Source organism: Denticeps clupeoides, chromosome 3 (assembly GCF_900700375.1).
Source record: "Denticeps clupeoides chromosome 3, fDenClu1.1, whole genome shotgun sequence".
Taxonomy (NCBI): Eukaryota; Metazoa; Chordata; class Actinopteri; order Clupeiformes; family Denticipitidae; genus Denticeps; species Denticeps clupeoides.
Window position 1 is genome coordinate 7,269,947 of NC_041709.1, and position 13,392 is coordinate 7,283,338.

At 38.9% G+C, this 13,392-nt stretch overlaps 1 protein-coding gene across 8 annotated transcripts in view; it reads right to left on the bottom strand.

Annotated features, from left to right (window-relative positions):
• The window catches only part of wrn (WRN RecQ like helicase), a 17,941-nt gene continuing 4,549 nt past the window's right edge, over window positions 1-13,392 (bottom strand). For 3 of the 8 annotated variants that reach the window (XM_028971567.1, XM_028971564.1, XM_028971568.1), the window contains 33 exons: window positions 12,826-12,944; window positions 12,566-12,711; window positions 12,099-12,247; window positions 11,649-11,798; window positions 11,482-11,524; window positions 11,291-11,396; window positions 10,966-11,212; window positions 10,426-10,512; window positions 10,073-10,205; window positions 9,620-9,695; window positions 9,471-9,538; window positions 8,947-9,055; window positions 8,730-8,798; window positions 8,575-8,657; window positions 8,233-8,339; window positions 7,887-8,074; window positions 7,639-7,813; window positions 7,223-7,506; window positions 6,694-6,786; window positions 6,392-6,533; window positions 6,109-6,279; window positions 5,645-5,739; window positions 5,396-5,456; window positions 5,152-5,216; window positions 4,937-4,994; window positions 4,594-4,706; window positions 4,391-4,505; window positions 4,140-4,298; window positions 3,865-4,027; window positions 3,628-3,782; window positions 1,685-1,813; window positions 1,421-1,534; window positions 1-213 (listed from right to left, as the gene is read on the bottom strand). In XM_028971567.1, the coding sequence (XP_028827400.1) occupies window positions 97-213; window positions 1,421-1,534; window positions 1,685-1,813; window positions 3,628-3,782; window positions 3,865-4,027; window positions 4,140-4,298; window positions 4,391-4,505; window positions 4,594-4,706; window positions 4,937-4,994; window positions 5,152-5,216; window positions 5,396-5,456; window positions 5,645-5,739; window positions 6,109-6,279; window positions 6,392-6,533; window positions 6,694-6,786; window positions 7,223-7,506; window positions 7,639-7,813; window positions 7,887-8,074; window positions 8,233-8,339; window positions 8,575-8,657; window positions 8,730-8,798; window positions 8,947-9,055; window positions 9,471-9,538; window positions 9,620-9,695; window positions 10,073-10,205; window positions 10,426-10,512; window positions 10,966-11,212; window positions 11,291-11,396; window positions 11,482-11,524; window positions 11,649-11,798; window positions 12,099-12,247; window positions 12,566-12,711; window positions 12,826-12,944 (4,089 nt within the window). In that variant the 3' untranslated portion in view covers window positions 1-96. Of the gene's footprint in view, window positions 214-1,420; window positions 1,535-1,684; window positions 1,814-3,627; window positions 3,783-3,864; window positions 4,028-4,139; window positions 4,299-4,390; window positions 4,506-4,593; window positions 4,707-4,936; window positions 4,995-5,151; window positions 5,217-5,395; window positions 5,457-5,644; window positions 5,740-6,108; window positions 6,280-6,391; window positions 6,534-6,693; window positions 6,787-7,222; window positions 7,507-7,638; window positions 7,814-7,886; window positions 8,075-8,232; window positions 8,340-8,574; window positions 8,658-8,729; window positions 8,799-8,946; window positions 9,056-9,470; window positions 9,539-9,619; window positions 9,696-10,072; window positions 10,206-10,425; window positions 10,513-10,965; window positions 11,213-11,290; window positions 11,397-11,481; window positions 11,525-11,648; window positions 11,799-12,098; window positions 12,248-12,565; window positions 12,712-12,825; window positions 12,945-13,392 lie in introns of those variants that run through there. The other 5 variants (XM_028971565.1, XM_028971569.1, XM_028971566.1 and 2 more) reach the window with 4 other exon arrangements.

Consider the following 13,392-nt stretch of genomic DNA (forward strand, 5'->3'; position numbering starts at 1 on the left):
AAACAAAAGTAACATTTACATTTTTTAAATCAGAGTTATACAGAAATCAAACATATATATACATATAATTGTTTTAAATGTATGATACACACAACACTACTTGAAGAGTCCTTTCTTGCGTTTGTTGCTCTTTGATGAACCAAAAGAAGAAGCAGGGCCATGTGGTACATGAGCCCATTCTGGAAGTCTCCTTTTACCAGGTTGGCTGACATTCTAAAATACAAATTGAAGTAAATCTGTTATGTTTATGCCTAGTAAAAGTGTGCATGTGAATAATAAATTAATAATGAAAGCTGATACATTATAAAGAAATCTATAGCCCAACACAGGGCATGCAAATTATAACTATAAAACAATATATTGTGCTTTATATACAATTATACCATGATTTTAGCAGATCAAGACTTAATTAGCAGATCGAGTGTTAATTTTGCTCTCTCCGTCTCTTCTGTTTATTTGAGATCAAAATGTTTCAATGGAAGACTCTTGAGCTCAGTAGTGCTTTTAAACTGAAACTAGGGTGGTCACTATGATCATGGCGCACAAGGGTTGAATCACATTCATTGTCACACACACTCAGGCATCAATACTGGAAAGTCATGCTGAACCATTATTATCCCTCAATATTTCTCTAAAAGGCATTTGTCCTTCGAAATTTCATTTTCCTGTTAGTTTCAAGACAAGGCTTTTGTTTTGTCCTGTCCCATCCCATCAGTGTTTAATCTGTGGTGACCTTAGCCATGATCAATTTAGAAGAGGCCTCTAATGCACATGTATTGATCCACAGGTTAATTTCAACGCAAAACAAAATCGTGCCAAAATAGTGTTTTAATTATTTTAGCAACAGATGAAAAAAAAAAACACAAAAAAAAAAAACACACACACACACACAATTAAACATTCAGAATGTGGGATCTGTTTGATATGAGTGTTGCAGAATAAATTTAAATCTCTTAACAGCAACACTGCTCCATGACAAACACTCATTGCTATAATAAATGCATGCATGCACACACACAAATCTATTTCTATTACTAACAGTCAGAGTGGAGAACTGGTGTGAAAAAAGAAAAAAAAATTTTGCCAGTGGAGACAAGCCTTCATCTTGTTAAAACCAGGGTACAGAAGACTGGTCGATTCCACTTCAAATAAACAGGACTACTGGGTGGTGAAAGGTCAGGCCAGACACTACTCTGTCCAACACTCTGCTTTCTGATGGGTGTGGGGTGTGGGGGCTCCCTGCTGCTTGTCATGGCACTTTAACATTATGTATTGTTTTGAAAGTAACCAATAAAGAATCAAATATTTGCATTTCAATATGCAGCTCAAAGTACATAAATAACGAGTAACATTTATGGTAATTAAAAAAATATTATAACATATGAAACTAATAGTAAATAATAGATAAGTAAGAAAGTACCGGCTCTGGGGAGCTGATGAAGAGCTCCTGGGTGTCCTTGTCCAGCTGCTCCTGGTTCCAGGATGCCAGGTCCATAGCACTGCAAGTAGGGGTGACTGGAGGAACATCTGGATCCTTTAATACAGATAATATAGAAAATTAATTTGACTACACTGATCTGGCAAACTGATGCCCAAGCACATGCTAACTGTAATTATGGTTTCCAGTGGAAGTCTTTACATATCTTTGATCTGACAAGTGTTAAAGTGGTAAAATGAGAATTACCTCTGGCATGGGCATGTCACTGAACAATTCATCATCACTCATGCTAATTTCGTCATGGTCTGAAACAAAAGATGATGCTAGGGGAGATCCAGGCTTAGGAACAGGACAGTCCTTCCTTACTGGCTTATCCTGTGCAGAAAAAAAATGTTTAAATGGTCCATTATTTACAGTGCATTCGGAAAGTATTTACAGTGCATCAATTTTTCCAAATTTTGTTATGTTACAGTCTTATTCCAAAATGGATTTTTTCATGAGAACTCACCACACACCATAATGACAATGTGAAAAAAAATGTACTTGAGGTTTTGGAAAAAAATAATTAAAAATAAAAAAACAAAGAAATCAATGCCAAAAAGGCACAAATCTGGGGAAAGTTACAGAAACTTGCTGATTTTAGGGTCCCAATGGGCACAGTGGCCTACAAAAATGTTCAAAACCACCAGGAGTGGCCAGATGGAATTCTCCTTAGTAAAAAGGCACCTGAAGGACTCTCAAACCATGAGAAACAAAATTCTATGGCATTTGGGGTAAATGAGCACTGCTCATCACCAGGCCAATGCCATCCCTACAGTGACGCATGGTGGTGGCAGCATCATGCTGTGGGGATGTTTTTCAGCTGCCGGAACTGGGAGACTAGTCAGGATAGAGGGAAAGATGACTGCAGCAATGTACAGAGGCATCCTGGATGAAAACCTGCAAGCACACTCTTGAACTCAGACTTGTCATCTGCAACGACACTTGAAAGGCGCTGCAAAGAGGAATAGGTGAAAATGGCCAAGGATAGGTGTGCCAAGGTTGTGGCATCATATTCAAATTGACTTGAGGCTTTAATTGCGATCAAAAGTGCATGAACAAAGTATTAGGCAAAGGCTGTGAATACTTATGTACATGTGATTTCTCAGTTTTTTATTTTTAATAAATTTGTCAAAACCTCAAGTAAACCTTTTTCCACACTGTCATTATGGAATATTGTGAAGTAGAATTCGAAGAGGGAAAAATGCATTTAATCCATTTTGGAATGAGGCTGTCATATAACAAAACGTGGAAGAAGTGATGCGCTGTGAATACTTTCCAGATGCCCTGTACTGAAACACTATGTAAAAAACATCTTGAATGACATGGTATAGGTCCAAGATGCTAAGCTGAATGCAGAGCATGATACAACATCCACTGTTGTGAAAGTCACTATAGAACGAGCACAGTGACTCTCGACTGTGACCACACATCTGTGCAGGAACTAAGAAAATAGGTCTGTACTAATCAGTTGAGAGGAGGCACCAGCTGTCAGACTGGTCTTTAGAGCCGCTCTCCCTTAATGCAGATTTTATGAGGCTAAGAGAGGCAGAAAGATTGGAGTCTAAGAAGTGCTTTAGGAAAGCATCACCACACAGAATGGCATGAGTTGAGATATTCCTCTCACAGCACTAAATACATTAGCTTACATCAACCCATATCCACCACAACATGACAATGTGAGGAGAAAATGGCAAAATTGTGATGCTAGACGAATGGGTCAGGGTATCTCCAAAATGCCAGGGTGCCAAGGAAGAAATGACAGCAGGCTCAAGAAGATGACCACATTCTGCTGGAATACAAGTCAAAGTCTTGCTTGTTAGACATAGGGCATGGCTCGGGACAAAGAAAAATTGGTTTGAATAAAAAGACATACAGTGCGCACTTAATGAGTCACTGTCAAAACTGTGCCAGGTCTATTTTTTGACACGCTTATAAAAATAAACGCAATCATGTTTCATTAAGAAATACAAAAAGAACCCCTACATGAACAGTGGGTTTAAAAAAATACATTTATGAAATGTTGGCACCCTCTGCTGGCGAAGTTTCCACAAACTATTTTGTTTAATTGCTCTAGCCCTTTTCTATACATTGGTGCCTGCTGTGCTGTTTAATGCTGACAATACTAGAGTCTTCTGGGAGGCAATAACCTGTGGTTGTATCCAGACGGGTTCTGTTGATGACGGGCTATCAGATAGCCCCTGAGGCAGTCCCTCATTCTGCACCAATGCCACTGTTAGCTTGAGCAGGAAGGTGCTGATTTCCTCAGGCACCAGTGCTCTGAGGGACTTCAGGTTGCTGAGATCTGCAAAACAGTTTGTATATTTCTCAAGCAGTAATTAACAATTAAAGTAATGTCCTTTAACTAGTCGGGCAGGTTGATTTACCCGAGTTGATCGGAGGAGATGTGATAATGTGAAGTATTTTGCTGCGCATGGCAGATGTCAATCCAGCCCTCTCTGTGTCCAGTTGATATTTAGCATTTGCAGCTTGAAGAAGATGGGACTCTACCACGGTGAGGGGCAGACTACGCACATCACACACCTCTTTCTACATTCATAAAAAACAAAATAAACTTTTTCTGAAAATATTTAAGGTAAATTAATGTTTTCAGCAAATAAAGAGAGTATGTCTGAATGGAATGGACATAAAGCTTTCCTACCAAGTTTTTCCGCTCCTCCTGGAACAGTCTGTATGTGATGGACACACTGCCTGGCAGGAGTGACTGTGTTGGAGTGATGGAAATAGCTGCCAAAGTGCTGTTCTTTGGTAAGCTGGACTCCGATGACGAAGAGGACAGTTTCATCTTCTGTTCAGAGGGCTTCACAATAACATGAATGAGATGTTCAGTCTTTTGATCACCAAAAAGTTTTGTTATGCTATTTATACTCTCCCTACTTAAAGACATCATACCTGAAGATTGTGGAGCTTGCAGAACTGACTGATGGTTTGTAACAATGGCTCTAGCATGGTGGCTTTAGCTTCACTTACACCTTCTATCTGCTTCAGACTGGCCACCGAGTAAGGCCTGGAAGAAGCAGGAAAATGCAGAATAGCACTTTAATACAACATTTAAAGAAATATTCTTTGTTCTTCAATTATCAATTAAAACCTACCTGCTCTTAGCCATGTCGAGAAGAATTTTATTAGTCGCCAGAATGGCTGGTGGGATGTCCTTCTTGCTGGCCAGCTTCTGACGCTCAGCAACCAGTTTTCCATAGAGCTCAGCCTATATGGCAAAAATCAACAGAGCCAACAAATAAACTACAAAGTATGAGAGCTGTTTGAGGGCTTATAGCTTCAGGACCATGTTGCAAGAACATATGTATTTTCAACATAGTAACAACATAGTAAGGTCTGTGCAATCAATGCAGGAAAGATCCCAACATGCAACCAACAGCTGGGTAGCAGATCCAGCCTTCAGGTGTGTATGGACTACAGGTGACTTAGTCACGGTACCTGCAGCTCCAGCTCTTTGGGACAGACAGTCGGAAGCTGAGGTTTGGGTGTTGATGTACTGAAAAATATAAAAGAAAAATACAGATTTCCACCAACAGCACATTTCTACAAACATTTCAGTAGCAGTCAGATTGCTAATTACTTCATAATTAATCCATACACTCACAAGCCTAAAATGTGATTAATGTGATTAGTACAGCAACCCCTATGCTCACCTGGGCAATACTGCACTAGACTTTACAGGTAGTCTGTTTTCTGTTCTGGCACGTACAGTATTGCTCTAGACAGAAATAATTGAAAAACAGGTAAAGCACTGAGAACAAAGAAAATGAAATTCATCAGTAGAAATCAAACTAGTGCTGTGTCTGATTAAAAGGACTATTAAGACAATTTACACAGATGAAGTGACAACTAACAGGTATAATGATCTTCAGTACCTCAATCTTAGCATGTACACACCTGAGCTGAGCATTGGCTGCCAGGGCTTCTGATGTTAGGAGGTCCTGAGATGTTGCTCTGACTTCAGTTGCAAATGTAAACCAACAGAACAGTCAAATGACATGTACCATTTCCAACCAAAATTAATACAATAATCACAGCCACTGAGTTACTACTCACTTTCAGTCAATAAGCACATTTTTAAATTTCGAAGCTAGCAGCAATTGTATCAATGTTGTTCTGTGTATGGATGTGCTGTTGGGTTCTTACATCATCACAGAGAAGTTGGAAGTGAGATCTGGGTTGGGTTGCAGGAACAGGGTTCTGTGTTTCTCATTATTTGCTTTAGACAGCCACATTCTGCCCTAAAATATATATGAAGGACTATTATATGAGACCAATAAAACATGTCAGATTACTCTGATTGTGACTGACTGGAAAAAGTAGACAAATTACATTTTGAAAAGAAAAGACACTTTATATCAGCTAAAACACATTTTAAACTAGTTTTGCTTCTCGTATGATATATTATTTCACATATAATATATTATTGCAATCCACACAAAAATCAGTAACACTGATTTCACCATTCATCAGAATAATGATTGGGAAGTTTCTATCTAGTTCATGCTGCATTCAGTTATTAATACAGCTATAAACGTAAAGGACTTTGTCGGCACCATATGGTGGAAAATGAAACTACAACTTTGTGAGCTGATTTGAGAACTGTGTACCATGTTGGTGAGCTTGCACAAAGTGATGAATTTTGATTGGCCAGTGGTCTCCCTCAGGTAGTTCTCCAGGACAAGTGCACGAGCGAGAGCTTTCCACCAGACTTCTTGGACACCCTTACCAGCGCCAAACAAAGAGTGCCGTCTGTACCTGTCCGGGACCTTCTGGGAATACTGAATACATGAGCACATTTCATTAATGTTTCAAAATAAATTCTGGTCAGTTTTTAACTGGGGGTAAAATAATATTTGGGAAATAAATACAAAAAGAGAAGCGGGGACTTACAGAGCCACGCAGAAAAAGGATAGGGGCAGTCACACCAAAGCTTTCTCCAAGTGCTTCAATGGCACTCATCAGCTGAAAGGCACAAGCACCAAAATCCTGCAACTCTTGGTCTGGCTGCATTTTGCTGGGGCCACATATCAACCTGTGCAAAAGTCCAAAACATTCCACAATAACACATTACAACAAGTGTGAAGTGGGCTGCACTGACTACATGTAGTGTGGCAGTCCATGCTAGAAAATTAATTCTAATCTTTAATTTCACAAATATTGTGAATTTGACCTGAGACACTGAAAGGGATTACCCAGATTTGCAGTTGTCACAACACACGTCGGTGCCCATAATCCCAGAAGTGACCTTTCGCAATTGCTTATCCTCAAAGTGGGACAGAATCAACCTACAGAGGAGACAGACAAAATCAGAAGGGATACAAGAGAGACTTTTTAAAATTATATCACAATTAGCCTTGACCATGACACATGAAACATGCCATTACATTTAAACTGCTAGATCACAGAAACATTAATGGTAAATATTTCCCATAAATATTAATGTGTAAACTGTATAAATCCAATTATACAACCTGGCTCACACCAGTTATCAGCAGTTATCAGTACTGGTGTGCTGAGCTACTGTTCCTGTCATTGTGTCTACAACTACAGACTCTTGCCTATATATTGCAGATCAGCAGAGTATGACCAATATATTACAGTATAAAAAAATTACTGAACAATAAATCAGCTTTCTGTCAAATAAAGATGACTTTATGCAAACACTGTCCATAAAGATTTAGAGAAATTATGATGGGTTAAATGATCACAGAATGAACCTACTTTCTTCTGCATTTGGACGAGTTGAGGTACTTCTCCATTTTAGTCATCATCTCCATTTTGTAACCTAGAAGACTTTCACTGCTGGTCTTGGTGAGGATGAATCTATTCAGCACCATGTCCCCTGGCATCCATAGTACGTGGCATGAGCTGGGAAGACCGTCTCTCCCAGCTCTACCAATCTCCTGATAGTACGACTCCATCTCTTTGGGGGAACCGTAATGGATAACTTTGCGGATGTCAGGTTTGTTGATTCCCATACCAAAAGCAACTGTTGCAACTACACACTGCAAAGAACCCAAAAAAACATTTTAATATCATCAAGATATACAACTCAGTTATGTGAATATATATACAACATTGGCAGACAATTCACTCTGAGAAGAAAAGTACAGAGCAACTGAGTCAAGCAGACAGACCTGAATCTCATCCCTCATGAACTTATGCTGTGTCTCTCGTCTCTGTTTGATGCTGAGGCCAGCATGATAAAAACTGCAGCGAACGCTCAGCTTCAAGAGGGCACTCGTCACGCGTTCCGTTTCCTTCTTAGAGGGGCAATACACAATGACTGGACCTTCAAATTCATATTTGCCCCTTCCAAAAGAAAATTAAAAGACATTAAAAACCATACCGTTGTTACATATATTAAAATGAATTGAATACCTACCCTGTATTCTTTATCAAGAAATTCTTGAAGTCTGCGAGTAGGTCACCAGACTTGCGGTTCACATCCAAGTACAGATTGGGCCGGTCAAAAGAGGTGCAGGTGATGAGTGGGTTCTTCAGGATAAGACTCTTAACAATGTCCTCACGGATAGATGGGCTGGCTGTGGCTGTGAGAGCCACAATTGGAACCTACAGGATGTATTTCAAATGAGTTCAGGCCTCTCACAAGTCTCCCATTCCCACATTTGCCTTTTCCTCTAAGATAACAGTCCTTCTTTCATACCCTATTCATTACTAGAGTACAAAATGAATATATGCAAACAAAAAAAACACACAGTAATGCATACGTTTGGCAGAGCTTTCTTTAACTTCCCGAGGTTTCGGTATGCGTTTCGGAAGTCATGTCCCCACTGAGAGATACAATGTGCTTCATCAATTGCAATTAATGAAAGGCCTAGAAATGGAAAAGAAAAGCACATTTACAATACAGGGCCAGAACCAGCATGATGCCACACAAACAATCAGCACAATGGGGACAATAATGCCCTTGTAAACACCCAGATGAAGTACTGTAGTGATATCTGCCAATATCTGCCCTTCAGACCCTAGTAAATTTAGAGTCCCACCCATCTCCAAAGATGATGCACCCTAGTAATTAATTCAGTTGTCCTTTATACAAAGTTCCTTACCAACTGTTCTGTTCAGGAGTTCCAGAAGAGAGATGTTCCCTGAACAGAATTCTGGTGTCATGTATACAACCCGGAAATGACCCCTAAAATATAGCACACTCTCAATTGTATGAATACAATCTTTATTTATTTTAATTAATTCATTATTCACTTACTTTTTTAGATCATCAAAAATGTAATTAGTCTGAGCTGATCCTAAGAAACATGCTGGGATGTTTGACATTCTAAAGAAAAAAACATTTGCTTAGTATCAGTGCAAAAATATATCAATATAAATATATACTTGCAAAAATATATGCAGAATAATTTCACCAGATTCCCGTCCAGATTATAGAACTATAGAATAAAAACTTAACATGTGACAAGACTCACTGAAGCTGGAAAACTTGGTCCTCCATAAGGGCAATAAGAGGTGAGATGACAACACTCATTTTCCCACAATGCACTGGGGGATATTGAAAACACAAACTCTTCCCATAACCTTGTGGGATGGAAAGAAAAGGTTCCAGTCCTTTGGTATCAGTCTCCTTAACAAAATGAACTAATTCTTCTATTTTATTTAATTTATCACTGGACAGAGTGAAATTCTAAGAACAATTGCATGCAAATACCTAATTCACAAACAGCGTGAAACTTAATTCCTATTGATGAACTGGATTCATTTAATATCAGCATTTAATTATTAGCTTGCACTCAAAAGTATTTCTACTTTTATTTTTTAAGAGAAATTAACGTGAACTCGAGCATAGAAAATTGGTGAATGGACTACACTGTCAGACTGGAAATTCATTACAGATTATCAATTAAGGGGACACACGTCAAATAAGGCAAAGCTAAGAGATGGACCACACTGATAATCCTAAACACTATATACAAACATGCATACAGGTGCTTACCAGTTGCCATGACAACTAGGTTATCTCTTCTCTCCTTTAGAACAGAGTAGATCACCTTCCACTGCACCCTGAATTGTAATCGCAGGATATTTTAAGGAGTGAAAAGCGGATACATTCAAATTCAATTAAATTACGTGGACAGCACTCACGGTTTGAAGCCATGATGTCCAAAATACATCTTTAAACATTTTATTTCCTCTGGGGTTGGCTGTGGGAGTGTTGGATCTAGATGCAGAAAATGACAGAACACATTGTGCCCTAAGAAACAGCAGCTGAGACACGAGCAAGACAATACCTTTTTTTTTGTGAAGTGATTGTCATTGTGAAACACTGCAGCACAGCACATGGTGCACACAACTACATGTGTCCTCTGCTTTTAACCAATCACCTTAGTGAGCAGTGGGAAGCCATGACAGGCGCCCGGGGAGCTGTGTATGGGAGCTCAGTGCCACCTCAGTGGTACCTTGGCAGTTCAGGATTCGAACCGACAACCTTTCTTACCCGCTAGGCAAACCACTGCCCCATTATCGCTCTTTAATTTTTCAATGTCAATAGAAATCCAAAATGTTTTTATAAAATGTACACTTCTACTTCCTGAATACCTGAAAATTCCTCCTCCTCTTCCTCTATGACTTCATCCTCTTCCTCTGTGGCAGGTTGTTCTAGAGGTTCTTTGTGCTGACCATGGTGAGGGACATTTTCCTCAGGATTCTGGCGCTCCACTTCCTCCACACACTGCATAAGATAGAAGAACATCATCAGACTGAACACCATGCCTGCTCTGGAAAGTGGGGAACAGATTTTTTTTCTACATGGTGCATAATAAATGTCATGCAGCGCTCCTTTGCACAGAAGCAGAGCCATTTCCAAATTCAATATTTTATTGAAAGAAAAGAATAAAATGTAGTTAATCTTGATTTCCACAACGAATGAAACAAAAATTTTGAACATTAACCTGCATCATTTCATTTTCCAGGTCTTCATCACTCGCCACTTCATAAGACAAATCAGAGTTGAGGGACAAATCATTTTCTGTTGTTGCCTATGAAAGCAAGTATTAGAAGTGTTTTAAGTGGACAACTTTAATCCATGCCTAATTTGTTATCCTTTGATTGCCGAATTTTATATTTTCGTTCTATTATTAATTAGGAGTGGGAATACAATACTATACTATAGACTATACAATACTACTGCAATATGCCCACAATACAAAAAAAAACTTTCTAGATATTTCAAACTAAGCAAAATACTTTAAAAACAAACTTTTTCCACAGTCAAGCATTCGATGAAATCCTTGATAAATACCAGTGTTTTGATAATGCGATAAAGCATCGCTATCAAAGACCACTGAATGGGATTTTGGGCTACATAAGAAATATCTGTTATTGTTAGCAGATTTATTCCCCCCCCACCCTTGTTTTTTTAATACACAATTTAGTGTATATGTAAATATATGGTGAGAATTTAAAAAAATATATAGTGAAACAATATTCACCTGAAAGTCCAAAGTTGACTGTTCTTCCAGTTCTTCCTGTCTGGTTTGCATTTCCAACATTTGAAGTTCATACTCTGAAACATCAAGGGACATAACTCCCTTTTCATATCTGATATCACTGGGTCTGGAGTCAGCATCCAAGGTACTGGGGTCCTTAATGGCATTAGTATCTTCTTCTATAGTCTTCATTAGGAGGTCCTTTAGAGCTTCTAGTGTCCTGGACATGTCCGTGACTAGTGTTTCAACTCTGGAGAAAATCAACACCAATATTTTTATCAATGCAGTAAAAATATTCCACCAAAATTACAAAATCATAAATACAAACCTTTCAGGACAATGAACCTCTTCAGGAATGCCTACAGCAATTTGCTCAATTTCGCTGGCCATTTGACTAAGTTTATGTTTTACATGTGTAGCTGCATTCGACCCTCCTTCATGAAGCACAGACAGAATGAGAGTGGCACACCCAGGAGCTGTTTACATGGACATAAATGTGTAACCTGAAGATAACCTTACCAGGTGCAATGCTCTGCAGCTTCTGGTGAATAATGAGACCGGCCTATAAACAGCAAATCAGCAGATACTGAACTGTGTTGGTTTCAACTTTTAATAATGGACAAATCCCAAACCTAATTAGCAGGGTTACCAAACAGTACAAACAGACATCTAGAGCAAAATCTCACGTAGGCATCTGTTGCTGCATATCTCTTCTGCTCTTCTGTCAGTTCAAACTCATCCCACTGGCTGCATCGCACATCCCTGTCTTTAAATAGCTGCTTCCCAAAAAGATGCTTCACCAGTCCGTCAAGACTCCACTTCTCTATGCACCTAAGCTTAAAGCAAAAACTGCTGTTAGTGACTTAATTTTTTAAGTAACATGTTAAAATACCTTTAGCTCATACCTAAATGCATTTGATATTTAATCACAAAGTCGCTAAAATGGCAATTATGTTGAGGGAAAGTAAAGGGAAGGGAAGTAAATGTTTATGTTTGCTGTGGTGTTTATAAATAAACTATACTATATTTGTTTGTTTCACACACACACGCACGCACGCACACACACACACACACATATATATATATATGTGCGTGCGTGTGTATGAAATAGTTATATATATATATAAAATTCTTACTTTTTCATTGGCCAGATGTCCAAGCTCCACAAAGGCCCGTAATTGGACATTAAAATCTGACAGTAACTTCCACATGTCACCTTCAATGCCTACTCCAACCTTTTTGATACTCTCATCCTCCAAAAGCATTTTCAGGCCAAGTGGAAATCCTGGAAATTCGGAATGGGTGACAATTTTTACCACAGCTTCTAACAGTGAGAATATGTTGTTATAATTAGGATTTTGGGTTAATTACTAGGATATAACCAGAATCCTACCCAAACCCTAGGTATGGCACCGTACCTGAATAATTCCTAAGGCGCCAAAGGCAGCCAGAGTGCCACACAATTATTGAATATGGGTTACAATGATAATTTTTTTCATTACATTTCTACAGTTTTCATTGGACATGTGCTAGAAAATGTTCTTTCCTCTAAAGTCTACATCATTACATTGTATATGTTTAGTGCTGGGATACTTCGTTGTACCTGACATAGAGGAGAGGTGAAACAGGTAGCATTTGTTCTCAGAAGCACAAAGCTGAACCATAGCAACTTTCTTTGTCTTCCCTTTGATGAAGGAAGGTGGCCATTCTAGATCAAAGCCTACTGCTGAGCCAGGTGGAAGAGAGGACCTTAGTGAAACAAATGTGCCTTGCTTTAAATAAATATTTGTCTACACGGTTTACAAAATGATACGTTCCTCAAATTATTACACAATTGTGGGCATGCGAATTTATTGAAAGTACCTGAAGTCTTCTGAAAGAAACGAGCAGTCATTTCTCTCCTGACTGTATATGACTGATCCACTAAATTCCAGGTAGGGAAGATAATTCTCAAGAACATTTGTCTTGTAGACCCCTGTCTGCTGTATTAAGGTAGAAATAGAATAATAATATCACAGTGAGTCACAGCAGAGTATTAGAGGAGTGGATAATTAGGGTAGAACAATATCCACGGATCACTCAGGGAAGGGAAGTGCAGAGACCACATTTCAGTGTGTGCACTGGGTGCTGTGCTGTGTCACGCATGACAACTAATCACTTTTACGTCACCCGTAGGTCCAAGTGCTTGAATGAATGGTGTGTGGGTGTAATCTGCACTACAATAAATTCACTTCTCTATCATTTTCTCTCATTTCTCTATCATTTCACTTCTCTATCAGTTTAATAAAATGTATGCCTTTCTTCTGTAGGTATTCAGATCCAGAAACTACCTGGGCATGGATCTGGATTCAAGATACAGAGGATGCGATCGTACGAGACTTGCCATTCTGCAGATGCAAACGGGCGCCAGAGTAACAAGATAACCAAATG